The 27,174-nt window shown below is 50.1% G+C and overlaps 10 protein-coding genes across 10 annotated transcripts; 3 read left to right on the plus strand and 7 right to left on the minus strand.

Moving 5' to 3' along the window:
* The first annotated feature begins 591 nt into the window (after nt 1-591).
* BKA55DRAFT_561028 (class I glutamine amidotransferase-like protein) lies at nt 592-2,254 on the plus strand. The gene is made up of 3 exons (XM_046192135.1): nt 592-1,139; nt 1,240-1,744; nt 1,835-2,254. The coding sequence occupies exons 1-3, from the start codon at nt 995-997 to the stop codon at nt 2,067-2,069; spliced, it is 885 nt and encodes a 294-aa protein (XP_046053218.1). The 5' UTR covers nt 592-994; the 3' UTR covers nt 2,070-2,254.
* Nucleotides 2,188-2,867, minus strand: BKA55DRAFT_561029 (uncharacterized protein; the record flags this gene model as incomplete). The annotated part of the gene is made up of 1 exon (XM_046192136.1): nt 2,188-2,867. A coding segment is annotated over exon 1 (199 nt), but the record flags the coding sequence as incomplete, so codon positions are not given.
* A 561-nt stretch (nt 2,868-3,428) lies between these two features.
* Nucleotides 3,429-5,276, plus strand: BKA55DRAFT_536343 (uncharacterized protein; the record flags this gene model as incomplete). Its single annotated transcript, XM_046189815.1, has 1 exon — nt 3,429-5,276. The coding sequence occupies one exon, from the start codon at nt 3,429-3,431 to the stop codon at nt 5,274-5,276; it is 1,848 nt and encodes a 615-aa protein (XP_046053220.1).
* Nucleotides 5,277-5,527: 251 nt separating this feature from the next.
* BKA55DRAFT_283428 (class I glutamine amidotransferase-like protein) lies at nt 5,528-7,355 on the minus strand. The gene is made up of 2 exons (XM_046185516.1): nt 7,016-7,355; nt 5,528-6,960 (listed from the first exon to the last, which is right to left on the minus strand). The coding sequence occupies exons 1-2, from the start codon at nt 7,202-7,204 to the stop codon at nt 5,779-5,781; spliced, it is 1,371 nt and encodes a 456-aa protein (XP_046053221.1). The 5' UTR covers nt 7,205-7,355; the 3' UTR covers nt 5,528-5,778.
* Nucleotides 7,356-9,266: 1,911 nt separating this feature from the next.
* Nucleotides 9,267-10,431, minus strand: BKA55DRAFT_561037 (uncharacterized protein). The gene is made up of 3 exons (XM_046192137.1): nt 10,159-10,431; nt 9,460-10,102; nt 9,267-9,404 (listed from the first exon to the last, which is right to left on the minus strand). The coding sequence occupies exons 1-3, from the start codon at nt 10,207-10,209 to the stop codon at nt 9,322-9,324; spliced, it is 777 nt and encodes a 258-aa protein (XP_046053222.1). The 5' UTR covers nt 10,210-10,431; the 3' UTR covers nt 9,267-9,321.
* Nucleotides 10,432-12,301: 1,870 nt separating this feature from the next.
* BKA55DRAFT_591493 (L-Aspartase-like protein) lies at nt 12,302-13,972 on the minus strand (the record flags this gene model as incomplete). The annotated part of the gene is made up of 6 exons (XM_046195256.1): nt 12,302-12,335; nt 12,499-12,734; nt 12,782-12,877; nt 12,948-13,211; nt 13,375-13,783; nt 13,923-13,972. 6 exons carry the CDS (start codon nt 13,970-13,972, stop codon nt 12,302-12,304), a joined length of 1,089 nt encoding a protein of 362 aa, XP_046053223.1.
* A 526-nt stretch (nt 13,973-14,498) lies between these two features.
* Nucleotides 14,499-16,149, minus strand: BKA55DRAFT_283473 (uncharacterized protein). The gene is made up of 3 exons (XM_046185517.1): nt 15,801-16,149; nt 14,955-15,698; nt 14,499-14,886 (listed from the first exon to the last, which is right to left on the minus strand). Exons 1-3 carry the CDS (start codon nt 15,846-15,848, stop codon nt 14,581-14,583), a joined length of 1,098 nt encoding a protein of 365 aa, XP_046053224.1. The 5' UTR covers nt 15,849-16,149; the 3' UTR covers nt 14,499-14,580.
* An 816-nt stretch (nt 16,150-16,965) lies between these two features.
* Nucleotides 16,966-18,621, minus strand: BKA55DRAFT_536348 (uncharacterized protein; the record flags this gene model as incomplete). The annotated part of the gene is made up of 4 exons (XM_046189816.1): nt 16,966-17,385; nt 17,440-17,706; nt 17,761-18,052; nt 18,392-18,621. 4 exons carry the CDS (start codon nt 18,619-18,621, stop codon nt 16,966-16,968), a joined length of 1,209 nt encoding a protein of 402 aa, XP_046053225.1.
* Nucleotides 18,622-21,023: 2,402 nt separating this feature from the next.
* Nucleotides 21,024-23,288, plus strand: BKA55DRAFT_638007 (uncharacterized protein). Its single transcript, XM_046197065.1, has 4 exons — nt 21,024-21,353; nt 21,405-21,580; nt 21,632-21,730; nt 21,784-23,288. The coding sequence occupies exons 1-4, from the start codon at nt 21,213-21,215 to the stop codon at nt 23,177-23,179; spliced, it is 1,812 nt and encodes a 603-aa protein (XP_046053226.1). The 5' UTR covers nt 21,024-21,212; the 3' UTR covers nt 23,180-23,288.
* A 313-nt stretch (nt 23,289-23,601) lies between these two features.
* On the minus strand, nt 23,602-26,353 carry BKA55DRAFT_504944 (aspartic peptidase domain-containing protein; the record flags this gene model as incomplete). The annotated part of the gene is made up of 4 exons (XM_046187146.1): nt 23,602-25,571; nt 25,623-25,979; nt 26,083-26,201; nt 26,262-26,353. The coding sequence occupies 4 exons, from the start codon at nt 26,351-26,353 to the stop codon at nt 23,602-23,604; spliced, it is 2,538 nt and encodes an 845-aa protein (XP_046053227.1).
* Between the last annotated feature and the right edge of the window lie 821 nt (nt 26,354-27,174).

Below are 27,174 nucleotides of genomic sequence, written 5' to 3' on the forward strand. Positions count from 1 at the left end.
ATCCGAGCTTGTGAGACTCAAGGTGAGCAGGCCGAGATGGTGAGGCCCGTAGAAGTGTGGATCTTGAGCCAAGGGCCTGAAGCCGTCGGAGATCTAATTTGGGTGAAGCTATTCGGTGACGCTCAGTCGGTATGCAGGGCAGGCAGCTGATTTTTGGGAATGGGCAACAGCGCGGCGCGGCGCGGCTGGCCGTGGCGGTACCTTGCCTTGCGCTGTACCATTCTCAAGGTGGTGCGAGTTGTGGCGCTTACGAGTGGACTCTCCATGCGCTGGAAAATCATCCGGCGACCAGCAACCTCGCTGAAAACAGCGGTTGTGACTCGAGCCACAGGGGGTCGTCCCTCTGCTAATGATTTAGTAGTGGTCTAAGCGAAAATGAGTTTGGAGGGTTGCGGCAGGGAGCGGGGCCGGCAGAAAGCTGATCGGTCACAGCTTGATGTCCCGACATGGTCCCCTCTACCTGTCCGACCTCAGTGGAGACAGCCGAACGATGGTACCCTGAACCTCATGGAGAGCCCCGCCGCGCTAGTAACCCCGCAGTTTTCTGATACTAGCTGCAGACGAGACCGTACCATGACTTTGTGGGTAATGATCACACCAGACTCAGAGTCCTTCTGACCTAGAAATCGAGCCACTCAACTTTGGGCCAGGAAGGGAAGGGACGGGACTTGATTGAGTGAAGTGAGGTGAGGTGGTTGCAGTTCCTGAGTCGTCAATCGATGAGGGGAAAGGCTCAGGGCAAAGCAACCACATAACATTCCTTGATGTACTTAAAACGGCCCTCCTGCTCTTCCTCATCTCCTTCTCCTTTTCTTCCTTTCTCATCATTATCCAGATCACTTATAAGCCAATCCAACAACAACAGTAACCTCTTTTCTTGTGGTAGCCAGCATCTCCTTTTAGTGCTTGTCTACTTCTATAACTTCACTTAAACACACGTCACAATTCTCCCTCAACTATTACCCTCTTCTAAACCTCCAACAATACCGCAAAGATGAGTGCACAGAAGACCTCGGCCATCGCTGACCAGGAGCCCGTTGACGTTCTCTTCGCCATTCACGAAAAGTTCGATCTTCTGGACTTCGCCGGCGCGCTCGAGGTCTTTACTACTGCTTCACACGATTTCAAGGATCCTGACAGTAAGTATCCTCTATCTCACAGTATACTACCCCTCGTTTTGGTGTACGGTGCATTCATTTGCTTTACCCCTCCCGCTGATCACGTTTCCCCTTCATGTAGACAACAAGGCTTTCGAGGTCACCATCGTCGGTCCTGAGCCCAAGGTCATCTCGGACCAGGGCGTCGTCGTTGGCTCCCAGATCTCTTATAAGGAAGCTCACGAACGTCTTGAGGACTTTGACATCCTCGTCGTCGTCGGCGGTAACTCCAAGGAGGTCGTCGCCAAAGAGCTCCAACCCCTCTCTCTCATCACCGACTTCTCAGAGCTTCAGAAGCGTGACCCTGCCCGCGAGCGTACCATCCTCTCCATCTGCACCGGTGCCCTCTTCCTTGGCAAGCAGGGTATCCTCTCTGGCCTCTCTGCTACCACCCATCCCGACTTCTTCACCACCTTTGAGAACATTTGCAGCGATGCTGCTACCGTGAACCTTCAAGAACGTACCGACGTGGTCGAGGACGCTCGCTACGTCGTCAACAACCTTCGATTCGATCTCGGCGAGGACGAGAGCCCATACATCCGCCGCAAGTCCGATGCTGGTCAGGGACGTCGCCCTTCGGCAGCCCGGTACGTAACACATGCAGAGTGGTCCCTTCATACCCCACTTTGTCATGCATTGAGTTTGACGCAGTTAAACTGACTTGTGATGACACACAGAAAGGGAAGCATGTCGTTCAAGGATTCCAACACCCGCCGTGAGTCCATTGTGCGCCGCGCAGCTATGCGACTTGGTGGTCTCCGGGTGGTCACATCCGGAGGTGTCAGCTCTGGCATTGATGCAGCCCTGTATCTTGTCAGCGCTATGATTGATGACTTTACTGCGTTGGAGGTGGCCAGGAAACTTCAGTGGACCTGGAACAAGGGCGTTGTCGTCGATGGTCTCGACGTTTAAGATCCTTGGTCTTGAGTGCCGGTTTGTACGAATTAAGAGATTACGAGAGGTTCAGGCATGGCCCTGATTGAGACCAATATTTATGTATCTAATGTATTTGACTGTTGAGCGGGAGGAACCCTAAGAAAATACCAAAAAGACTAGGAGCTCTCTATTTAATTCAATTATTTTGGTCGCCTTTCAAAGATGTCCGGGAAAGTTATTCAAACCGAATTGATCATTGATGATAACCAAGCGCTCATCTTGGGCTTCTTAGGTTCATGGCTGTGTCGGCGTTGAACTGCGGAGGTGGAGGTCAAAATGTGACACTAAAAAGCCACAAAAACACAAAGTGCAGACGCCAAAGGGCAATGACGTGTTAGAGCAGGACCCACACAAGCTCGGGGAGCTCCAGGTCGCGATGCGGGATAAGCTGGAGGTCGTGTGATGATGGCTATGTCCACGAACCAGGGGGTAAACAGGGGTAAGGATGGGCTAGGCGAGGGACATCACCTCATACTATGAATGAAACGAGCAACGAAACGATTGTCGGTCCATCTCGATTGCAATTGCGTTTGCACTTGCGTTGGGCTAGGGAGTAGGGATCGGAAAAGAGAAGTACGATCAAGGTAACATGGGTAACATGATTTCGGTGAAGGGAATTGGATATCAGCTCATGATGTCGAGGCAAAGAACGCATGAGAGCAGTTGAAGTCATGATGAGCTGAATAGACTCAATCGAGTCTTGACCTTGTCCCCTAAGTTAGAGCCCATCAACCCATTTGTATTGTCATGACAGACAGGTGACTTTGATTGCCATTGACCACAATACATCACAGTTTGAGGTGGTACGGTATTCTTTCTATTGTACAACCCATGGCCCACTTGCGGCTGCATATCATGAGACTGCATGTGACCATCAGGATAACTTTAGCCTTTGATTGACCGAGCGTGTTACCTCAATCAGTGTAAACATGAAGTCACGCGAAGCCTTTAATGCTTCAAGTACGCTCTAATGGCTTCCGTATTACACTTCGCAGCGTTCACGTTGAGCATAAATAAGAAATGCAACTCATGTCTGGATCTCGTGGCTGTCTCAGGTGTGGCTTGATCTCGCCACAAGGTGGGCCTGAATTGCTGACATAAGAAATATTCATTGTGACACCTGATTGGATGAATAGCCCTTTACACTTAGATTTGCGACGGGACTGAAGATAATCAAAGTTGTTTCAAGCTTTCAACAGCTCCAATTCGTTACCTACTCTCGCCTTTCAGATTCAGATCTTCCACGAGATAATCAATCATTTAACGTCAAAAGGAGAGCATATGAAATAGTTTTCGAACACGTCAGACGTTCACGCGCAGTCAATTGCTTTCATCATGACTGACTGGGCCAAGCTCAAGGTCATTGACCTCAAGGCCGAGCTCAAAAGTCGCGGTCTACCACAGCAAGGTCTCAAAACAGAGCTTGTCGCGCGACTAGATGAATCCGATCAAGATACTGAGAAAGCCGAGGACCAAGAACAACTCGGAGATGCGCCCGTAAACAGCGAGTCGGGAAATGATGAGCCACCGGCTGAGCAACCAGCCCTTGCAGACAATGAGCCCCAGGAAGCGACCGAGCAGCCCGAACCGAAAGAAGAGAAGCCAACGGCTGAAACAATGGAGCTAGAAGAGAACCAGTTGGGTGATGATACCGCGCCCAATGCCGATGGAGAGACTGATAAAGGGGTCCCTGAAACTGAAAAGGAGGAAGACATCAAGAATGGAGCATTAGAGGAAGCGGCGCGCGATGGCGATCTGGTCGCTGACGTGCCAATCCCCGGAAATGAAGTAGATATACAAGTAAGGGAACCAATGGTGGAGGAGAAATCAAGAGCGGGAACAGTGACAACCACTGTCGAATCTACACCCTCTCACTCACTCGAACCAACCCCTGCTGCCGAACAGCAAAAGCGCAAACGCCGCTCTCTCACACCCCCACCAACCGAAGAATCGATTGCACGCAAACGCGCCCGCACGGATGAGAGTCCAGCAAACGGCGATAGTCTAGGTGCGCGACAGGAAGATCTGCTACCTGAAACTCAAAACAAACCTGCTCCTATGAACATGGATAGTGAGCCCCAAGCAGAGAAACCTCAACAAGAACCTACACAAGAAGCTGCCCCAGAGACCGAGGTACCCAGAGAAGAAAATTTTGGTGAAGACAGAGATAAACCGCAGGACATGGACTACGAACGAGACGTTGCGCCGGCGGTGCACCCGGCCACTTCTGCACTTTACATCAAGAACTTTATGCGCCCTCTCCGACCCCAAGATGTCAAGGCCCATCTCGTCACGCTTGCGGCACGTTCTCGAGACGCAACGGACGATGACGACGGGATTGTGACTGAATTTTTCCTGGACCAGATCCGTACTCATGGTTTTGTTATCTTCAGGAATACCGCTGCTGCTTCCCGCGTTCGCACTGCACTTCATGATAGTGTCTGGCCTAACGAGAGCAATCGCAAAGCCCTGTGGGTTGACTTTGTCCCTCCTGAGAAGGTCCGCGACTGGATCGATACAGAACAAGCCAGCAGTGGTCCACGCGGCCGTTCTGGTGTTCGATGGGAAATCGTTTATGAGGATGGCCCTGGCGGCGATGTTGAAGCACACCTCGAAGAAGCATCAGCATCAACATCTCGCACGATGCCTCAACTGAACGCAAGACCACCCCCGAGCTCAACAATGGCGACCAATTCTATCCCTCTTGGACCCAGAGCACTCCGCGAACCTGCCATTCCCACTGGACCACGCCCTGTTCGCCCCGGCACTGGACCTGGACCAAGACCTCCACCTATCAACCCAGGCGGTGCATTCAAGCGAACCAATACTCGCCCAGTCATCAACTACCAACCTGTATCCGAAGACCTTGCGCGCCGCCGTATCGACAACATGCGCTCTTATTACACAAAAGATCGCGACCGCGACGTCGGCCGTGAGATTAACCGCTACTCCTTTGAGAACGGCACTACATTCGTTGACCGGGGCAAAGAGGTGTTTGAAGGCATCCGACCTCCACACCGTGAGCGAGCCATAGGCCGTGAGCGCCGTGGTGGAAGACGTCGTGGACGCGGTGGTGGCGGCGGTCGACCGCGTAGTGATCGGTATCTTCCCCCACCACGGGACGACCACGGTCCTCGTCGTGGCTCCTTGTCTGACGACGGTGATTTTCGAATGAGGGATTGAGGGCTAGGTGCGTATTATTGGCCACGAGATGCGAAGAAAAGACAGGGCATTCAAATTAATAACTCTGTGTTGTACACATGGTATCAGGAGCTATATCACATGAAGGGCGGCGTTGAGACAGTAAAAAGGCAAGAAGCCTAAGGAAATAAACAACCCGTGTTAAGACATCAGTGAAATGGGTAACTTTAATTTTAATTTCTACTTTAGTTCTGAAGGCTGGTTTTATTCAAGTTATAATCTGTGTTTGTACTGTTGATAGCACTCAACAAGACGCTACAAGCTGGATGCTACGGTTGCTTTGGTCATTGATTTCAGAACATTTCCGCACAGCAGGTTGACATAGCGGGTTGAGGTGTAGTGGTGGTATCACAATCTTTATTATAAGACCAATGTTTCTTAACATAACATTAAAAGAATAGCAGCCGTTATCCTTGCTCCCGAGAAACTAACAGACGTTACCAACGACCTATCCTAGACGCCAAAATCATCTCACACTAGTCGTTCAAGCAGTAGCAGCAAGAGGAGTAGGCTCAACACCGACACGCTCTCGGCTCATGATATCGAGCATCAGAGGGGTAGGTCGGTTATCCTTGAAAACAACCTGGTTACTCTTGGCAAGCTGGACGTTCTGGAGGTACTTGTCGAAGAGGTAAGAGCTGTCCATAGGGCCACCCTTGGCCTCGGGATGGAACTGGGTCGAGAAGATGGGGCGGGTCTTGTGGAGCATACCCTCGTTGGATCCGTCGTTGAGGTTGACGAAGTACTCCTTGAAGTCGCTAGGAAGAGTGCTGGCATCGATGGCGTATCCGTGGTTCTGGCTGGTGATGTGGCACAGGCCAGTGGTTAAGTCGAGAGCGGGAATGTTGTGAGCTCGGTTACCGTACTTGAGCTTGATGGTGCGGGCACCAACAGCGAGAGCCAGAAGCTGGTGGCCGAGACAAATACCCATGATAGGAATGTTGGAAGTTTCCATCAGGCGGGCGAGATTGTGGACGGTAGCCTGGCAATGGGTAGGGTCACCAGGACCGTTGGAGATGAAGACACCATCGAAGTGCTGCGAGACCTTGTGGATGGGGTAGTCATAGGGGAAGACTGTGACGGAAGCACCTCGGCTAACCAGGCTGCGAAGGATGTTCTCCTTGACACCACAGTCGATCAGAGCGACGTGGAGAGAGGCACCGGGGGACTCAACAACGAAGGGAGCCTTGGTGGTGACACGCTTAACCAGGTTGATCTGGCCGGGGTCGACGAAACCCTCATCCTCGTCGGCATCGTACTCTTCACCAATGGATATCCTAGCCAGGGAAGAGCCTTGCTCTCGGAGGTGTGTGACAATGGCGCGAGTATCAACGCCAGAGATGGCGGGAACTCCCTCTCGAGCGCACCACTCGCCGAGACTCTCAACAGCAGTCCAATGGCTGTAGTTGACAGCGACATCGGAGACAACAATACCAGCACACTGAACGTGGGGCGACTCGAAGTACTTGAGAAGATTGAACTCGTCTCGGACAGCGGAGGGAACACCGTAGTTGCCAATCAGGGGCTGGGTGAAGACGAGGATCTGACCTCGGTAGGAGGGGTCGGTCATGGACTCGGGGTAGCCAACAAGAGATGTGGTGAAGACGGCCTCACCAGAGATGTTGGCATTGGCGCCGAAAGCCTTGCCCTGAAAAACAGGACCATCCTATGGGCATATTAGCTTAGGTTGACAAGTGGCATGCCATTGAAGGAGTACATACTCGAATGGTGAGAGTGGCGGGAAGAGAAGCAGCAGGAGCAGTAGCTCGAGCAGCAGAGAAGGGCATCGTCCTGCCCTTGCTGCCAGCAACAGCTTTCTCAGACAGGTATCGGACCTGAAGCATGGTTCGGCCAGAAGCCGACGCGGACTTGGCCGCGGGTTTGGCAAAGGAAGCCAGTCGGGAGAACATTTTGGTATATGTCGGTTGTTTAGGTTGTGTTTAGAAGGAGAATAGTCGGTTGGTCAAGAAAGATCTTTAGCAAGACTGTGACTTCCAGAGATGGTCTGTAAGAGTAGATGGGTTAGTTTTCGCTTCTGGTGGAGATAAGGTAAGGTTTCGAGCGGTGAATCAAAACCAATGAAGAGTACGAACCAGATAGATAATCCTACAAGTCGAGTTAGCATTGTGTCGATTGAAGTCTAATGGAAGTCTTGGTGACGATGAAATGGAGCCATCAAGTAGATACACATCGATTTGTAGCTCCTACAACCAACGTTGCAGAGTCACAGACAAAAATGTGTTCGGTGATGGCGGGGTTGATACAGCGAGTGTATGTCACACGCGAGGTAATAAGAAAAAAAAAAAAGTGAACGTACCTGCGAGGTGAAGACGGATGGGCGCCCGTTCATATGGGCGGATTAAAGAGACGAGCTCAGTTCGGAATTATAGTAGAAGATGCAATCGGGTTGCAGGAGCGTTGAGTCAGTGTTTGGAGGTGAAGATTGTGTGAAACTGTCGCGAGGATTTCTTTCTGTTGGAGGAGAAGAAAGAAAAGAAAAGGACCAAGAGGGTGGGAGTTGGGAAGAAAAGATAGGATACCTCAGTTAGTAGGATCCAACCATGGATGGACGATAGGTGGTGGAGGGCTGACTGGTGCGATCCCGCTCCGCAGGTGCCGCCCCGAAAGGGAAACCTGACAACACGGTCTTGGTCATTGGCAAGTTTTTTCGAGCTGAGTGGGTTCCTCACTGCAAATTTCCTCCTGGCGGAACCCGGATCCCGCTCTTCCGCCGAGAAAACAGTGGTGGCGGGCTGAGCGCTCCGCCTATTGGCACTATTAGAGCCCCGCTACCAGGAACTAAACCCTTTGACAAGATCTCTTAACCTCCGATATCGTTTTTGACTCTCTTCGCTGTGTGAGTCCTTGACCCAACACCAATTACACGTCACAACGCAACCTGGATCGATCACCAAGCCTCTCTTTTCTCCATGTCACATATAGCCAGAACAAGACATATTGTGACCATTGAATATCTTCTCTCAAATGCTACAACTCATGTTCACTCTTGCACCCAAGGCCATATTCATTGAACGTAAACATGTCGACTGAGTCAAGCACTCCAGCACGGCCATGCCCTTTATCATGACAATGAAACCATACAAGATCCACCGTCCCCAGACGAACTCCGGAAATGTTGAGACGTCATTTGATTCGCCCTTGTTGAGGTTTCTCCTCTGTTGGCGGTCAAAGCATGGAAGCCAAGCTAGAAGTATTTCTAGCGTAGCACTGTCGATCGCTCTGATAAGAGTCTGTGGAGCCCTCGATGACCCTGCCAGGCACGCGGCGTTCGGCAGTCGGAATCATGAGACAACCTTGCAAGTCTCGGTCTTGGTATCACAATAAGATGGAGGCTCTATAGAGTCTCTTGAGCCTCAACTTATTGATAGCAAGCCATGTCGTTGACAGGAAACTGCTCACGTGCGTGCGTGTTTATGTAACCAGAGCCCTGACACATCTCGGGCTCGCAGCGCGATATCCCCACAAACTAGCCTTATAAGTGCAATTTGCGTTCCAATTAATCTATGGCACCCCGTCGCCTTCAAATGGAACAACTTGGAACAACGGGAAATACGTCGGGCTGAACATGGACCGCCCGAGATCGAAACCTCGCTCCTTGGAGTGAGGTTGCGATTTTTGTCTTTTTTTCCAGTCACTCTCTTACCTAGGTACCTGTGTGCCTTTACACTTGCAATTTACTAATAACATTCTCTCTTGAGGTCTCTTGAGAAATGCACGCTTTCCTTTTCTTGAATTGGCAGCTCAGCAAGTTGGTGCAAGCTCAAAAGCATTAAGTATTTTTCAAGTTGACAATCACATATATATTCAAAGCAGAAACTTATTTCAGTCATAGTCTCCTGGGTTTGCGGACATATACATGGAGCATCTGGTAGAATTGGAGAACAGCATGCGAACTTGTCTCATGTAAACCTCACGTTACACATTATAACAGTAATAATACTACATTCAGGGTTCGGCGTTTCTAATGACCTTCGACTTTGTCATGTTCACTATTCTTTCTTCTTGTTTACAGTGCACCAAGCTCCTTAAGCTTGCTAACCAAACCACCAACATCCTCAACCTTACCACCTCCCTGACGAGCGGGGGGTTCTGCGGAAGTTAGTAAAAGCACTATGGAACATTCATGCGAGAGAAGTTAACTTACCGATGACCTTAAGTGTCTTAAGACGCTTCACACCATCCAATCCAAAATCTTCAAGCTTTGTCTTCTCCAACTTCTTCTTCTTGGCCTTCATGATATTGGGCAAGCTGGCATAGCGGGGCTCGTTGAGTCGCAGGTCTGTCGTGATGACCATGGGCAGCTTGGCGCGCACCGTCTCAACACCGCCGTCAACCTCCTTTGTCACGGTGACTTCATCACCAGCACCGAACTCGATCTTGCTCGCCTGTGTAGCCTGAGGCCACCCCAGGAGACCTGCAAGCATTTGGCCAGTCTGTGCCGCATCATCATCGATGCTCTGCTTGCCCAGAACCACCAAGTTGCTCTTCTGCTGTTCCACTGCCTTCTGGAGAATCTTGGCTACTGTGAGAGGCTCTAGCTCATCTCCGTCCTTAAGCTCAACGTGGATTCCTCGGTCTGCGCCCATGGCCATGGCTGTTCGCAGCACGTCTTGCGCCTTGGGAGGACCAGCAGAGATAACGCAGATGTCCTCGACACCACCGGGTGCACGCTTCTTCTCTCGGATCCGTACTGACTCTTCGACAGACAGCTCATCGAACGGGTTCATTGAGTGCTTGACACCGGCCGTTTCGACGGCCGTTTGGGCCTTGTTAACTCGAGGCTTGACCTGTAAAGATTGTCAGCATTCCATTGCTTCTCAATTGTCAATCCCGGCTTCTTTACAGCATAGTCGATGACCCGTTTGACGGGCACGAGGATCCGTAGTGCTGACATGTTGTATGGATATTGCTCAATGCGAAATTGAAGTTGTCGGCAGCGGCGAGACGTTCACGAGGGCCGGCCAAGTCGTCATGGCAAAGCTCGGCGCGGGACCGGCTAGGGCCGGTCTCAGCTCCAACCTCGGCCGACGGCCCACGTGACAAATCCGCCGGATGATCAAGCGATGTCGGGATTCATTTCCGTGTTGTTGATGTTATTTCTGCCAAAATGTTTGCGACATATATTAATTGGTATCGTATCTTTCTTCTCTCATCATACGCATATGTATTTCGGTATGACACTCTACCAAAATTCGATTGAAAGTATATACGGGCAGGTGTTGAGGAAATCGGCCACTGACGGTATTGAACCACCGGCAACTTATACGCAAATGCCGAGCCCAGCCATATAACTAAGGTAAGGTAGTCTACCACGAAACCCAGATCAACACTCCACATTTCCGCTATTTACATGAGCGTCATCGCTCTCGCGAAGTACGTGCCCCACGCGTCAAAATCACTTATTCCTTTGACGATGCGGGCATGTCTGCGGCACTGATCCGCGAGGATTCTAGTGGTAGAATGTGAAGGCCTGCGATCCGAGTGTCCACCAGGGGTTCGTGCTGGTAAGGCACGCCAGTTCAACTGCTAGGTCCTTGGCTTGGGTGCTTCATAGACGTAGTACACGCGGTAGGGGTAATGGTATGCGATTGCGACCTGGCTTTCTAGGCTACTAGGGGGGAAGATATCTTAAATAATGAATAATATCTCAAGGCAAGAGAAGGCGACTCTACGCTTATAAATACCTGGTGCATTCTTAAAGAAAACCCTGCTCATTTCTTGTGACCATTTCACAGACATCACTTTCCTGTAAATCAGGTCCAAAGTGGCCTTCTCTTGTACTCCATCTGACAGCCAACTTGACTTGGTCTTACATGAAATTGCACACGCCTCACACTTCCTGAGGCTTCAATCTCTGCGCCCTTCGCTCCGAACTCCGGCGAAATAGCAGTCTCAAGGCAGAAAGCCAGCACGCAAGGCTCAGCCTAATGCTGCTCAGTCACCCTCTACCAGGGCCCTATTCCCGCCTTCTGGATTCTCAGGATCATTATCCTCCTTTTCGCCTTACCCAACCACCGCCCTAAACACGACCTCTGTACAAGACGATATCGATGGGTGCGTTTCCAGAGATGGGTTTCGTCCAGTCGATTGGAAGACCTCAGGGTCAGATATCCTGAAAAAGCTGGTAGATAAGTCAAGAGGAGCTGCCTTCAGCGCTACGGTCTTCTATCTCAAGAAGTAGCAAGTTAACTTTGTCCTCGGCGTCATATATATATCGAAAACCTTGGTTTAGTTTTGCGGTTGATCTAATTAGTTTCACTTGTCTACCAGGAACGAAGATCGTTTTTGTTGTTGGGCAAGCTGGGGTAGGAAAGTCAATCCTCCTTCAGGAGATCACAAACCGAGACAGGCGATCTTTTTGATACCTTGTTGCTTTCTACCCTCATTATTTGATCTTGGTAGTAGTTTTTGTTCTCTTAAATTGTCTTTGAAAACTTGCAGGCACCCAACGATACGAAGTCTGACCTACGCTTATCAACAAGCAATATGTTTTCGTGGATACAGTTGGCTTTGCCGCTACTGACAGGAACAACTGGGACACTTTTGGTGGCCTAAACCAAAGTTAGATGCTTGGCCCAGGCTTTGATCACCTTTCTGATCGCCTCTGCTCAGGGTAAAGCAACGACAACTCAGGCATGCCGCCCAAAACAGATTCGAACGGCAAGAATTGTTGGTTGAGGCTATTGGGGATGTCTACTGGCGAAAGGAAGCTCTTGGATACGCCATGAGTTCTTCAGTGAGGGCAAGGTAGATACAATAGACGATAGAACATCAACAATTGATCTTATTAATGACTTGATGCTTTGTTCTTTCGGAGCGGGGTTCTCGTATTAAGCTACGAACGAGGCTCGGGCCGCCCCGTCAAAAAGTGATCACGTAGGATGCGCAGAACAGGTTAATGGGTAAAACCCGACTACAAGGATTGTTGGATTAACGATTAAATTAAAAATATATACTACTTTTGTGGCCATGCCCCATTCTGGCTCTTACATATCTCGTCGCCGGAGGGCGGGGGACATCCTATGTTATTTGTGCCTTTGGCCAGACACAAAAGATAAATCAACTCAAATGTCCAGCCACTGCCTAGCCGCAGGTAGCCTTGGTCGACCAGCAGGCTCAATTCCCGGCGAGATAAGCCTCGATGGCGGAGATTCGGCCTAGCACTGAGCTCCGGCTCGTGCACCCCTGGGCAGACCTCCTCTCGACGCTCCTTTCGAAGTCGAAGACGTCAACAATGTCAGCCTCGAACTGGGGCGAGATCTGCTTAAGGTCCGGCAACTCTAGTTCAGCGATAGAGGCGCCCTTCTCCTCTGCCTTGCGGACAACGGCGCCGGCGATGTGGTGCGTCTGCCGAAAGGGCACACCTTTCACAACCAGATAGTCGACTGTTAGGGCTGCTTTCATCTTCTCGGAGTCGATCTGCAGCGTGCTCAGGACGTCGGCGGCAATCGCAGGCAGTGCGAAACCGTCTTAATGCAGTCAAGGAGGGGTTCCACTGACTCCTGGATGTCCTTGTTATACGCCGTTGGAAGGCTCTTGGGGGTGGAAAGAAAGCCCGATGCCTGTCGACAGTCAGTCAGCTCAGGGCACAGCCCTTTCATATCTACTAGTCGGGGCCGAAAAGGGACGGACCTGCCCCATAACCCTGCCAGCCTTTCCCCAGATCAGCTCGAGGTTGTTGGGGTTCTTTTTCTGGGGCATCAAACTACTACCGGTGCTGTAGGCGTCGGCAACCTGAACGAAACTAAACTCGGCTGTTGAATAGATAATCAGGTCTTCGCTAAGGCGGCTAAGATGCACCATCGGCAGACTCGACCACTGCAGGATCTCGGCCACGAAGTCACAATCCGCGACCGCCGCTAAGCTGTTAGGGTGGACAGAGGAGAAGCCTAGGTCCTTGGTGAGAAAGGTGCGGTCGATGCCAAAGGGGTTCCCCGCCAGGGCGCCAACACCAAGGGGACAACAGTTGGTACGGTCACGGACGCCGCGAAGCCGCGAAGCCGTTGCAGTTCGCCCATAAGGTAGGTGGCGTGCGAGAGTAACCAGTGGAAACCCGTACGGGCTGGGCGCGTTGGAAGTGGGTGTAGCCGGGCATCAGTACATCGATCTCTGCATTGGCGCGGGCAGCGCAAACGGCCAGGGCCGCGCGCAGTTGTTCGGATAGGTCATCGAGCTGGGCTCGCATCCATAGGCGTACGTCGGTGGCGATCTGTTCGTTGCGTGAGCGGCCTGTGTGAAGCTTGCCAACGATGGTCGGGCCAATGAGCTCAGCTAGACGACGCTCGTTGGCCGTGTGGATGTCCTCATCAACAGCAGGATGTATGATAAATTTGCCCTCAGCCCACTCCTTCTCGACAGCCTCGAGGCCCGTGGTGATCTCGCCGAGCTCCTCGTCGGTGAGCAGGTCTAGCTGCCGCAGTGCCTTGGCAAAGGTGATGGAGCCCCGGATATCAGCCTCATGCAGCGCCCTGTTGAAGGGGGAGCGACTCGTTGAAGATGACCATGAGGTCGTTCATGTTCTCTAGATGGTGACACGGTCAGCATGCGTCGCCACGGGAGTCTCGCGGTGGCCGATTTGCCAGGTCGCAATACCGGACAGAGCAGTACCGGCCTGTGAAGCGACCGCCCCAAAGGAGCGTTGACGGGTTGGACGCCATAGTAGGTGTCCTGGACGCTGGCAAAGGCTATACAGATGGCCGAGCAGTCGGGAGTTATATGGGAAACATCTTCTTTATGCTTGTGGATTGAGGCCACTTGTTTAGTTGGATCTTAAAGTTCAAGGCAGTTGCTGTGTGATCTGTTGAGACTTAATATTAAGGTTATTGTGTTTCTTGGGCGTAGTGCATGACGGCTTGTATTGTGTTGTGTTTAAAAACATTGCTATTGTATTATCTTGACTGTGCGCCTTTGGCCTCACTGATATATGTTGCTAGATACCTATGTGAAAGGGGGGATCCCAGGACAGAGCCCGGGTGCGGGCACAATATTGCCTTCGATGTCAGCGACAGCTCAGGCCCAGCGCCGCAAACGGATTGGGACTGTAAGAATTTGTCGGGGGTGACAGGTATTCAGGTCGTTCGACATTGGGAACAGCAAGCATAGGTTTACTGGCAATTCTGTTTGGACACTGAAGTAACCCGAGGGAAAGTCGAGTTTTTTTGTAAAGAGACTGGTTCAATCAACAGGCACGCCTATACTCCAATGCTCCGACTACCTTACATTACCAACAAATCGCCCTCCGAATCAGCTAAGAGTACACTTCCGCTCACCAATCGTCCCATGCATCATCCTGCTTCTTTGATGGAGGAGCTGCCGTGCTCTTCTTGCCCATTCCCATAGCACTTGTGCCGATTGAGTTGTTGGCAGGTTGTCTTTGATCGGCCAAGTTTGAGAACTCATCCCAGAAGCTCTTCTTGCTCTCATCTAGGGGGGCTTCTCGACTTTTCTGATTGTCAGGGCCTTCCACAAATCTGGTGAAACCCTCCTGTGCATTCTTGCCCGCTGCTTGGGCCTGCTTTGCGAACGCAGAGGCGGTCATTTGAGCCTGCTTTGCAAAGTCGCCTTCCGCAAACTGTACACATGTTAGATAAGACTCTAAGATACCTTACGTAGAATGGCCAGGAAGAACAGGTGACATACCTGCTTAGCAGTGGGCTGAATGTAGCCATCGTTAACAGTCTTGGCGGTCTTTGAGACTGTTGACGTGAACCAGCCGAATCCCCTAGTCAGAGTCGCGACAGCGTCCTTCTGTATATCACCAAAGTTGAGGTCGTTGTCCGAAGAATTGGGCGCAGGAGTACTTCCAAATCCAGCATATTTTCCTCCCTGGCTGGGTGGCAGATGATCCGGTCGTGAAGCGTTATCAGCTCCAAGCCTTGAGAAGTACTGGTCGTCCACCTTGACCTTGCCTCCTGACCCCGCTGCAGGACTCTCATTACGGCGCGAGCTACCACTCATGGGAGTTCCTGTTCGCGACGCGGGTTTCGTGGGCGCAGACACAGGCTTCTTCGCACCAGGGACATACTCGCGGCCCTCAACCTTGCAGCTCAGTCTCTCCTTCCACTCCTCACCGACTTCACCACTGTATCGTTCTGCAATAGTCGAGTCTTCCCATGTGATGCCCATCATCTTAGTTTGCTCATGCTCTTCGAAGAAGTTCCTCCATCCCTCGTTGCCGCCCAGTCGCATTCGCTCGATTTCGCTCGACTTGAAGGCGTCCATTGAAATACTCCTGACGAAGGAAATGTGAACTCCAAGACCTCGATGCACACCAGCGCACGAGAGGCAGATGAAGACGCCAAACTTGGGAGACGCCCACTGGGGAGAGGGCGCATTGCAATCGCAACAGAGATTATTCTTTGATTCCTTCTGGAGGGTGGCGAGCTATCGACAGTATCGGCGTCAGCGTGTGTGACTGCAGCGCAAAGAACAGAAAGGATGAGGAGAGATTAGATGAATAGGAAAGGAGACCAATGGTGGACGAACCTTGGACCGCGTCTCGGGATCGACCTCCCACATGCCCTTGGATGCCATCTTAAGAGGTTCAGTGCTTGTAGAGATATTAAAGCGTCGAGTATATGTTGAACTGTGTTTGTTGAGCACGATATAGTACGGTACAATGGGTCTTTATGATGAGTTGGAAACACCTGAAAATGGAAACAGAAACGAAGGGAGACATCTGAGGGCGCTAGTGCCATCAGGTACCTTGCCTTTACATTTACACCACTCAGCGCCCAATACTACCTGTTGCTCGATGCACTGGAGCATGGGCCTAGCTCCTCCCGCTCGTTGCCATGAGGTCCCCCCAACTGCTCCCGACCATTAAGGGGCTAAGGTTGGCGGGGCATTTTAATCCATAAATAAATTCGCTACACTTTATCAAGACAACATTAAGCACCAGTTCTAGAACCCTTAATGTCCACGTGAGCTATATTATCCAGTATCCTGTTTGATTTAGTCTGTACATTTCACGATAATGGCTTCAGTCGAGTTATTTGTATCATATCCATAATCTTCTGCATGCAAATGGTTCACAAGACCGCGTTGACGCATTAGGTAAATCGAGATATGCTTTCATCATCCTATACTCCAAAGCGATGACGCCTCTTCCCACGCATCTCCACAATTTTGAAGGGTGAACTCGACTGCCAACTTATATCATCATGTCAAGACGAATTTACATACATTCATCATCACGGCAATATACATTCGAGCGACTTAAATCACAAAGGCCCGTTTAGCTTCATCAAAACGCCCTTTATAATACCGCTAAACTTTTCTCTCCCCCCAGCCGCCTCCGGTGTAAACTAGTGTACAACCCGCAGAAGGGTGATGGAGAAAAAGTGATACAAATACAAGATAACAGAGGGCCTGTGAGCTTTTTTGTGTCCCGATCATGGAAATATTAAGTGTTTGATGAGAAAAGTGATAAAAGCTGATAAGTAAACACCACCCGAGATTCATGAGAGCCCGATTCGCTCCTGCTTACGTCCCCAAGATCCCGGCAAGGTCGAATACCTCATTCTTTCTTTTCATCGTTGTAGCGAGAATCTACCGTAAGAAAAATTCGTGAAAATCGCGTACCAAATCGTAAGTGTTATCATCGTGGCATACCTAGTCCATGCCCATGAAATTCGTGCCAAGCCATAACTTAGGCAGTAGTGGCAGGAGTGGTAGAGGCGGGGGTAGCCTCAGTCTTGGTGGCAGCAGCAGGAGTAACAGCAGCCTCAGCACCACCAGCAGGGGCGGGCGCGGCAGCAGGAGTAGCCTCAGTAGCAGGGGCAGCATCCTTCTGGCCGTTGGTAGCATCACCCTCGTGCTGCTCCTCATCGGTCTTGTCAGGGCTGTCAATAGCAACCTTGACGGCGATCTCACGGCCCTCAATCTCCTTTCCGTTCATCTCGTTAACAGCCTTCTGCTGGAGTTCCTCGGAAGCCAGAGTAACAAAGCCAAAGCCACGACCCTTGCGGGCCTCACCACGAGCCTGAAGCTTCTTGATCATGAATCGGGGAATGGGTCGGAGAGCAATCTTGGCGGAAGAAGGCTCATAAGCCTTGAAAAGCTCAATAAGCTGTTATGGTGTTAGCAAACTGTATCAAAAACGAGTTTGGTACGGTGCTCTCACCTTATCCTCGGTCAGGTCGTAAGGCAGGTTGGCAACCATGACCTTGGTCTTGGAAGGAATTCCATCAGCAGGAGGGCCTCGCTCACGGCGCTCACGCTGGGGGCGAGCTTGAGTCTTGTTCTTGGTGTTCGCGTCAGTGTTGATCTTGTTTGTGATGTCGGTCAATGGTAAAACCTCAGCGGTGGCAGGAGCCGCTGCTGCGGGGGCAGCATCTTCAGTAGCGGCAACAGCCTCAGTAGTCTCTCCCTCCTTCTTCTCAGCACCCTCCTATGACATTGTCAGTACAAAACTCATAGATCATAGAACTGACGAATGACTCACACGGCCAGCGCGGGCAGTGCGGCCTCCACGACCACGGCCACGACCGCGGCCACGTCCCGAAGCTCGACGACGAGAGCCCTCGGCACCAGAACCCTCACCGTTAGCACCCTCTGACTTCTCGCCAGCGGGCTCAGGCTTGCGAGCGAGCTGAACAGAAACCTTGCGCTCGAGGATCTCCTTGCCGGAGAGCTCCTCGATGGCACGCTCAGCCTCAGTGGGAGTGGAAAGGTCGACAAAAGCGTAGCCGACAGGGCGGTCGGTGCGGGGGTTCTTAGGAATCGAGACAGACTCACTAGTGGCAAGAACATCAGTACTTGTTAAGGTGTATTCATGATGAGGTGGTGGGGTGATGGTTATGATAACGAGGCAATGGGATCAATGGCTACTATTCCGAGCCACAACAGGTAGAGCCAGTAACCACCCATTTCCAGGGCAAGACTTGATAATTGGGAAGGGACTTCACGCGTGCCTGCCCATTATTTGTCGTCATATGATAGCTAGGGAAGGCGCCCATCGCGATGGCGAAGACACGTGTCTCAGCTAGCCGCTCATTGCATGAAACAGAGAAGGTGACACCAAGATAAAAAGAAGCTGGGCAGGGAGATGATCATGAAGAGAGGATAGAACTTACACAAGATAGCTCTTGAAAAAGTCCTTCAACTCCCCCTCAGTTGTCGCATAGGCCAGGTTGCCAATGTAGAGGCGACGGCCCTCAGCAGCGCTGGCCGAGGCGGCCTCGTTGGCGGCCGTCTTGTCATCGGCAGGCTTGTTGTTGAGTGAGGTATTGCTCAGAGTGTTTGCGACGTCATTAACGGCAGCATCCATGTTGTTGTTGGTAGTGGTAGTGTTGGCGGCAGACATGATGGCGGTAGGTGGATGAGGTTGGTGGTTAGATTGATTATGACGTTCGAACTTGGACCTGTGGTGGAGGAGCGTTCGAAAACGATGGCTGCGAGTTGAACAGGTTGAACTCTGGTGCAATAAGGAGGAGTTTGATCAGGGTAGCTTCGTGCCCTAGAAACGAGGTTGAGATTAGACAGACGACGGTGCGTTGCGCGGAGACACAGGTGTTTGATGTTGTGATGAAGAAGAGAAAGGGAGGAAGTGATGGCGACTGGTAGCGGAATCTGAAATATTTTTCTGGCCTTTGGGTTTGGGGGGCACAGAGGGAAAGAGGAAGGGGGGTGTTGTCAGGGGTGTGGGCAGGTGAGGAGTTGTGGAAAGTGGAAAGTGGCCAGGGCTAGGGGGACGACGGCAGGCGCAAAGAGCGGAGGAAAGCTTAGTACAGGTCACGACGGAAGGTACGAGAACCACGATGCAGTTGGCGGCAACACTCCACGTTAAGGTTCAGATGCCCATGTATCATCCACTGTGAAAGGCGGTATTCAGTACCTGAAAGCTTCGGAGAGAGCTTCAGTTTTGTGGGTTCTCTCCCACTTGAGTGGTTACAGATCCTGGACACTTGAAGACCGCTTTCGGCCGGGGGAATTGTTTCCAGAGCCTGTATCAAACGCTCTTACCTGGAGATGAGAAGGGTAGCCGCTTGACTGTTCAAGATGAACGATCTTGGCAGTAGCAATGAGAGAGAAGGGGTCACACGTTTGAAGGAATTGTTCACGTATTTTTGCTTGCTTGATGCATGAATTGTGCCAGTACAGTATGTTCATATTAGGGCCTGACGTGTGGGTGCTGCGGGCCAAGGATCATGTGCGTCACTCTATGTACAGTATCGGTGTAGTTAAAGTGGTGCGGTGATGTTCTGTTGGCTACTGTATCTTGACTTCAAAGTCAATAGGAGTAAAGGTTGACTTTGTTTGAGCTGAGGCACACGCGAGTTTGAAAAGCTTCTCGAATGGCAAGAATGGCCCCGATCCCTAAAGGGCACCTACCTTAGAAATGGAAAACAAAAAAATGGCAAGAATGGGAGTTGCATTCAGAGATTATATCTTTCCTTTTGGCTGACCGCTCATGTTGATATCCATGAAATCGATATCACGGTCAAGAACAGTGGGGTGCCTGCTAGGGCGTAGATTTATGAGCAAGCACGACATCAGCGAATTAGCATACCTAACTTGGGGTGAATATGCTTTGAATTGAATCATGTTCAGAAATCAGCGGATTAGGAGAGTTGTAGCGCTTGTCTGGTTAACAAGGCTTATGGTTTTCTGTACTTCAAGCTCTGGACTACATAAGGTAGTAAGACTTTCATAATGGCAAGTCTCGAGAACTAGCGATATTATCTTTCTAAGTTTTTAACTGTTTTTATGTACAGAAGTACCAAATCTATTAGTTACATATCCTTGATGGTCTAAGGTATAATATTACCAATTCTAAAGCTTGCAACTTTCCAATACTAAATACCGTAGCCTGGAAGTTTCCTAATTCTTGCCAAACCCCAACGGCCCTTTGCTACCTGGATAATGGTTCTCGAAATGCCTGATGATCACAGCATAGGCTCACGAAGTTGCTTGGTTGCCTGCATGGCGGAAATTGCATACCCTGGATAATTTCACAGCTGGACAGCTTATCGAGTCACATATCTGGGAGAAGCCCCCTGACCGGGTCGATTCACCCCCTTTGCAAGCCCCTTTTACATAGCGGGAGCCAAATGACCAGGGCATCATCGATCATTGCCAGCTCCCACCAATAATTACACGAGAAGAGGCGAGCTACCTATTCTATTCTTACATCCATGTCCATAGTGCACGCCCGCCATGCTCATGATCCTGCCATGCCCGGCAGCTCGGATCCAATGCTGTCCTGCAAGCCAGGATTAGGATTGGGTTTCTCAAGTCCCCGAAAGCCAAGCCCAGCTCCTTGCTCCACAGCTTCTTCTTCTAGAACTTGCCCGTTGTCAATGCGTTTGAATATGAAAACTGTTTTAGGAAATGTTCCCTTTGCCTTGGGTTTTGCGGTCAGTCTTTAATAAAGACGTTGGGCTAGGCGGATATGGATTGCCGGTATTGTTGTCATGAGTAGCACGAAGCAAATTGTTGTTGTTATACTACATAGGTAGTATGTAATCGATCTAGCCAATGAGTCTTAAAAAAGAAAAAAAAGAAAAAAAGGTAATTCGAGGGCATAAACAATTGACTATTGTCACCTATCAATAGCTTGTCTGGCCCCTAATCAAACAACAATAGATCAATTTCTGTGAAACATGATCCCGAATGACAAAGGCCATGTGTAACGACATGTTCATCCAATCCCAATAATCATCATGATTAACAAACGCTGAATCATCTGAAATTTCATCCCCAGATTGATAAGATCCCGAAGCGCAGTAGATACCTCGCCCCGCCATCGGCCGTCCGCTAAACGGCGCTAACTTTGACGCAAACCATCCCACTAAACAACCTCAACCTGCGAGACCGGACCCTGGCTTAATTACCTCTACTCCAACTTCAGTCTCTACCCTGCAATCGCCTTTACATATCTATCGGTCACTCACTATGGCCGCTCACGATAGGAGCGTGCTCGTCCTTTACGGGTCCGAGACGGGCAATGCTCAGGACATGGCAGAAGAGCTGGGGCGAATATGTCAAAGACTGCATTTTGAGAGTCGTGTCGAAGAACTCGATGCAGTAGATTTAGTAGGCCATGTAGCTCCCTTATCAATGAACATCACTGACATCCTAAACTAGAATGCACTTCTTCAGTCTGACTTCGTATTGTTCGTCATATCAACCACTGGCCAAGGAGATATGCCTCATAATTCTCTGGTCTTCTGGAAAAGGCTCCTTCGGAAGAAATTACCACCAGGTTGCTTGGCTTCAGTCAAGTATACAACTTTTGGGCTTGGTGATAGTACCTATCTCAAGTTAGTTATCGAGAAAGTTTGATGCTGTCCACGATGGCTTATACGGTACAGGTTTAATTGGGCAGCTCGCAAGCTCAACAGGCGTCTCGATCAACTTGGTGCTACACCTTTCATTGATCCCTTTGAGGCGGACGAACAATTTCCAGACGGGTCAGCTCTTACTGTTCTGAATCGCAAGTTGAAGTAGCTAATGTTGTGGATAGTATTGACGGAAGTTTTGTACGCTGGAGTGAGCGGCTTTACAACCATTTACTTGAACACCATCCTCCCCCTACTGGACTGGAGCCGATCCCTGATGATGTTATTCTTCCCGCTAAATGGTCCCTAAAGAGTTCCCTCAATGACAACTCAATAAGAAACGGCCATGCATCTCTCACAGTTTCTAACCTCCCTCCCTCTTCGCCTCTCCCTATCCCCAATGGTTGGAAAGCAACTTTGATTGGAAACGACAGACTCACCCCAGAGAAACACTGGCAAGATGTCCGCCTCATATCATTCGACATTCCCCGTCGCGATGGAGATAAGTTATCTTGCGTCCCTGGAGATTGCCTCACCATTTACCCTAAGAACTTCCCCGAAGATGCCCAGAAGCTCATCACACTCATGGGCTGGGAAGACGTGGCCGACAAGACTCTTGACCTCTCGTTGTGCGAATCTCTTCCCACGAACCTCTATATCAACCCCATATGCACATTGAGGGAGCTTCTTTTGAACAACATTGACTTCACTGCAATCCCTCGAAGATCATTCCTCAAGAACATGTCTTACTTCTCCACCAATCCAGATCACAAGGAACGGCTTCTCGAGTTCACTATGACTGAGTATCTAGATGAATATTTCGACTATGCAACTAGGTCAAGGCGATCTATTCTCGAGGTTCTGGAGGAGTTCACATCCGTCAAACTACCCGCCGAACGTCTCTTAGATATTTTCCCAATCATCCGTGGACGAGACTTTAGCATTGCCAATGGTGGCGTGCATCAAAACCATTCGACGGACAAGGACAAGACTCGTATCGAGCTTCTCGTCGCTTTGGTCAAATACAAAACTGTCCTCCGCAAACCTCGTGAGGGCCTCTGCTCTCGCTATCTCGATAACATTCCCTTGGGCTCCATTCTTACTGTCACCCGCAAGCCAGTCCTCTCACCCATTCATGGCCCACAAAATGCCCGACGGCCTCTGGTTGCCATCGCCACGGGCACAGGCATCGCCCCAATACGCGCCCTTATTCACGAGCGTCTCACGAACCCCTCACCAGGACCGATGCATCTCTTCTTTGGGAACCGCAACCGCGAGGCCGACTATTTCTTCCAACAAGAGCTTGATACCGCCGTGCGTGACGGGCATCTCAATGTCTTTCTAGCATTCTCGCGTGATCAGCGAAATAAGATATATGTCCAGGACAGGCTACGCGAGGAGGCTAAGAGAATCGAAGAGGTCATCCTCGATAATGGAATATTCTGCGTATGTGGTGGCTCGACCAAGATGGCGGATGCGGCTAAGAAGGCCGTGTTTGATCCCTTCTCAGAGGATGTCAAGGATGTAGAGGAGCGCAAGAAGATTCTGGCAGCGTTGACATGGTGGCAGGAAATCTGGTAGGAAAATGTCAGTAGAAAATATAGTACATACTTTAGACATCATACAACAGGGCCAGCATAGAAACATGGCAATATCAGAAGCAGATGATAAGCGTATCATCATATGTGTGATTATAGATTGAATAAGAAATATTCTTCTCTTTGGTATATGAGACTGACATATCAAGACAAATCATTACGCTCGCTCATGCATATTTGACAAAGAAAACGTTAAAACAGCCTCAACTCCTGAGGTTTTAACCAGTCTGGGCCAGATATTGTTCTGGCAATCTGTGGCATTACTCAAGCCAGCTGGATATCGCGCCGTCCACGGCCGATACCACGCCAGACCACAGACATCGTTCCTTTCGCGTTTCTCCTCAAGGCAGACAGGAATTTTCTTGCTAGTGATCATTATGGGAATTAAGGCGCACAACAACCAGCTTATTGCTCCCAGCTATACCGCCTTTCAGCCAGTTGCGGTACATGAATCAAATCCTCACCAGGGTTGATGCGCTCTCGACTTCGTGAAGTGTCAGGCTGATCTGTCGAATGATTCTGTTGGGAATCTTCTATCACAGCATTCAGGGATGAGCCATTTGTACCTAGATCCAAACGCCTTGATGATCCTTCTACATTTCGCCTTTCCTCGTCGACAGTAAAGTTACTTCCCAGAGTATCAACGGAGCCGTGCCGATGTGATGACTCACCGGTGGCTTGATAGTCCTCATTTGCTACAATTTGAGGAGCGGCGTGCCGAGAGAAGCGGGTATTCTTGGGTAGTGCCCCAAGAAATACAACCTTTGATGGATCAATGGGCGTCCGTTGCACTGCTCGCTGTTGTGGCTCGTTCGAGGGTTTCGATGGAGAATGAGGTTCACGGTCAGAATGAGATCCACCCATTGCCATCGAGTTCATGGTATGGTGGTCCGAAGTCGGAGAAAGGGGTGAGTTTGGTAATGAAATGCTGTCATTAGTTGGCGATACTGGTATAGTAGCTGGAGAGGGTGCCTCGATGGGACGGCCATTCGCATCGAAGCCCGGAGTCATGGGAGATGGCAGCGGTATTGAGCTTGTGTTCGTGCCCCCTTGTTGTGTTGTTTTTAGAGATGCAGATGGCGATAGTTGCAGGGCCACAGGCGGAACATTTGTTGGGTTTGGCTGGTATATCGCTTTCTCTGCGGGTATCTCCGTCCCATCAGCAGGCGGAGTATATGTTGGAACTGGTCCCTGAAGTTGTTTTTCCAATTTTCTCCGGGCAATCTCATAGGCAGTCATGTTATAGGTGCTGTCGGTACCCATCTCCGTATCGTCATTCCACGACATACAATCATCACCATCAAGTTCTGCTATTGGCAATGGTGCTGACATCTCGTGGATTTGAGTATCGGGAACTTCAGCAACCTTTCCTCTGACATTGGCGCCATCTTCTGCTCGCTGAGTCGAGTTGTTCCGTCTGAGAATTTTCGAAAACAATATGACTAAAGGAGACTTTGGTGATCGCGATCCGTTATTTGGCGTAAGGTCCTGATCCTCTGCTGACGGGTTGTTGCTTTTGGCTGCTCGTTTACGTTTGCGTCGAAAGTATAACCACACAAACAAAGCTGCCGCACAGACGACGAAGACACCCAACCCAACACCTACTCCTATTCCAATCACCTGTCCATCTGAGAGTCCAGCTTCATCCTCTGCATATGGTGGAGGATAGGGACTGTTGTCAGACTGTTTAATGGCAGTCAATTCCGAATTTGTCGATGGCTCGTCTGGGAAAAGAGCTTGGTGGATTGAGAAGACACCCTCATCATACTTGGTTATAAGGTATGACTCCTGTAAAAATGAACGGCCTAGAATATACGACGCGCTATTCTTCGCCTTTCGTAGCATAAAGTAGGGGATCGCTGGGTCGCCGTATTGGATCGTATCGGGCATGAAAGGGTATTGCAGTAAGCCCACAAAGGCTCTCAAAGGTATGGTAATATTGACGATGCCTGGTACATTATAAGGGTCGCCAAAGTTATCGTTATCGTCAAAGCTTGAAAGCACAAAAGTAAGGTCGAATGTCTCGTCATTTGTATAATCACGATATTGATCGTCACTGATGGTGTAAAGCTCAAAGGTGCTGTTGTACGTCAAGTTAAGACTTTGGGCAAATTGGTCGCAAGCCTCGTCTGGTAGCCACAGGTAAGGAGTGCTGCTATCAATGATGGCGAAGAAAGACGAGTTCCATTGGGAGAGCAAAGGTTGCTGAGATTCCCAAGAACTAGGAACATCTTGGCCTTCAGCGGGTGTTATCTGGATGCCACGGACCATAGGGCGCTCCAGATTGTCTTCCTGGCTGAGTGTAAAGACATTATCATGGCTTTTAAATCTTGGTGTTTCGACGCCTCCAAGAGTCAGTGATACAGGTTTGTTTCCTAGTTATGTTAGTGTCTTTAATAAAAGAGGTCGCATGTAGGGCAGCATACTGTAGTATGCTCCAGCTGTATATCCGAAGCTGTAACTTGGAATCAATCCATACGTCCCGACTGCTTGGGTCAATGGTGAATCCGCCACAGTGCCGTTGAAGTTACTCTGTGTGATACCCAAACCGAAGAGTCCGTTCAAGTAGTTGGTCGTGTTTATGGCCGCTATTAGCACACCGTCCATGGTATACGCATCATCACTGAGAGGGCTTTGCGTGATGATAACATCACGCCCGTAGTTGCCATTCCCATCGTAACCAAGATAGCTTAGACCTAGCTGCCATGTGCCTAGGGAGCTCCAATCGCTAGATTCTTGAGGGTTGTAGATGCCTCCGCGAGCGGCGATACAGTGAGGCTCCTCTAACAGATTGTTAATGGCAGATTCAGAATAGAAAGGTATCAATGACTACTTGGATTTGAGAAGCCAAGCTGAAGAAGGAACGACCAAGTGAGGAAAACATACTGGGTAGACATCCTCCCGGTCCAATGGCCCAGAATTCGGAGAGAGCCGTGCTCACCAGAACCTCAATGGCCTGTGAATTTGAACCCAGGGAAAATGAGATGGTAGACCAATTGCCATCGCTCCCAGTCCTGTCTTGTGTTTTAGAATTGACTGCAACAAAACGGAATCGAGTAACTTACCAACCACCAGAGGGCAACAAAACAGGTGCTGGGTCACGGGCTTGTGCTAGTTGCGCGAGAAGGAAGTACGATCCAAGAATAATTGGCCACATCTCGAGTCTGGCAGACAGATGTGAGAAAGTCTGTCGTCTTTGACCCTCACCAAAAATGTCATCCTAGGTTCGAAGCAAACATCCAACGAGATTTATTGAGCCGATAGAGTGGAGGTGACCGCAATGCGGCACATTCAACGTCGCGATTCACACCAAACAACGATCCCAGTGTCCAGTCCAGGGTCGCAGTTAACACTAACAACAGCAGAGCGACAGGGAGCCGAATCCTTCTTGGTGATGGCCACTATTGTACAACTCTGGCACGGAATAATGATTCGTTGAAGCTGCCAAGGCCGGATAAGAGTGTAAACCAGTGGGTTTGGTGACAATGGAACTGGGAGTTTGTTGGAGCAGCCAGGGCGAGGCGACTGAAGATTAACGAGTTCTGGCCTTGTGCCCCTTCTCAGTGGCCTTGGACTGAAAAGAAAGCCACAGAGTAGCGTTACATGGCTTTGGCCATTTCTAGCTTGGCTCGGCCCCCAACGCTATGTATGATGCGGAGCGCGGAGTGTTCCTTGGCGTTCACTAGGCCATCCTGAAGAGGTCGCAAGGGTAACATGTTCGTTATTGGCTGAGTTGAACAACCTTATCATCTCAAGTAGTTCCCTCTTCCATCTTGAATACATGGCATCCACGAAGCAGGACTGTTTAGTTGGAGGGGAACTTACGGTCTTGTCAAGTTGCATTGCCATCTGGACTTGTCGGTGCTGTAGAGTTTCAAGATATTGTTGCACCATGTATAGCTGTGATTTACTCTAAATTGTTCGATTGTACCATTAAGTGATATCGTAGCACCTTCAAGGAAAACAAAATAGTTTGTT

This window comes from Fusarium redolens (assembly GCF_020744475.1).
Source record: "Fusarium redolens strain MPI-CAGE-AT-0023 chromosome Unknown BKA55scaffold_4, whole genome shotgun sequence".
Taxonomy (NCBI): domain Eukaryota; kingdom Fungi; phylum Ascomycota; class Sordariomycetes; order Hypocreales; family Nectriaceae; genus Fusarium; species Fusarium redolens.

What these genes read in the sequence shown, in the direction of transcription:
- BKA55DRAFT_561028 (XM_046192135.1), top strand. Translation starts at nt 995, where the DNA reads ATGAGTGCACAGAAGACCTCGGCCATCGCTGACCAGGAGCCCGTTGAC. An exon ending in CGATTTCAAGGATCCTGACA is followed by an intron (nt 1,140 to 1,239) that starts GTAAGTATCCTC and finishes CCCTTCATGTAG; the next exon opens with ACAACAAGGCTTTCGAGGTC. An exon ending in CGTCGCCCTTCGGCAGCCCG is followed by an intron (nt 1,745 to 1,834) that starts GTACGTAACACA and finishes GATGACACACAG; the next exon opens with AAAGGGAAGCATGTCGTTCA.
- BKA55DRAFT_283428 (XM_046185516.1), bottom strand. Translation starts at nt 7,204, where the DNA reads ATGTTCTCCCGACTGGCTTCCTTTGCCAAACCCGCGGCCAAGTCCGCG. An exon ending in CCGCCACTCTCACCATTCGA is followed by an intron (nt 6,961 to 7,015) that starts GTATGTACTCCT and finishes ATATGCCCATAG; the next exon opens with GATGGTCCTGTTTTTCAGGG.
- BKA55DRAFT_561037 (XM_046192137.1), bottom strand. Translation starts at nt 10,209, where the DNA reads ATGTCAGCACTACGGATCCTCGTGCCCGTCAAACGGGTCATCGACTAT. An exon ending in AACGGGTCATCGACTATGCT is followed by an intron (nt 10,103 to 10,158) that starts GTAAAGAAGCCG and finishes CAATCTTTACAG; the next exon opens with GTCAAGCCTCGAGTTAACAA. An exon ending in TAAGACACTTAAGGTCATCG is followed by an intron (nt 9,405 to 9,459) that starts GTAAGTTAACTT and finishes TAACTTCCGCAG; the next exon opens with AACCCCCCGCTCGTCAGGGA.
- BKA55DRAFT_283473 (XM_046185517.1), bottom strand. Translation starts at nt 15,848, where the DNA reads ATGGCATCCAAGGGCATGTGGGAGGTCGATCCCGAGACGCGGTCCAAG. An exon ending in ATCCCGAGACGCGGTCCAAG is followed by an intron (nt 15,699 to 15,800) that starts GTTCGTCCACCA and finishes TACTGTCGATAG; the next exon opens with CTCGCCACCCTCCAGAAGGA. An exon ending in TTCAGCCCACTGCTAAGCAG is followed by an intron (nt 14,887 to 14,954) that starts GTATGTCACCTG and finishes ACATGTGTACAG; the next exon opens with TTTGCGGAAGGCGACTTTGC.
- BKA55DRAFT_638007 (XM_046197065.1), top strand. Translation starts at nt 21,213, where the DNA reads ATGGCCGCTCACGATAGGAGCGTGCTCGTCCTTTACGGGTCCGAGACG. An exon ending in AACTCGATGCAGTAGATTTA is followed by an intron (nt 21,354 to 21,404) that starts GTAGGCCATGTA and finishes ATCCTAAACTAG; the next exon opens with AATGCACTTCTTCAGTCTGA. An exon ending in GACGAACAATTTCCAGACGG is followed by an intron (nt 21,731 to 21,783) that starts GTCAGCTCTTAC and finishes TGTTGTGGATAG; the next exon opens with TATTGACGGAAGTTTTGTAC.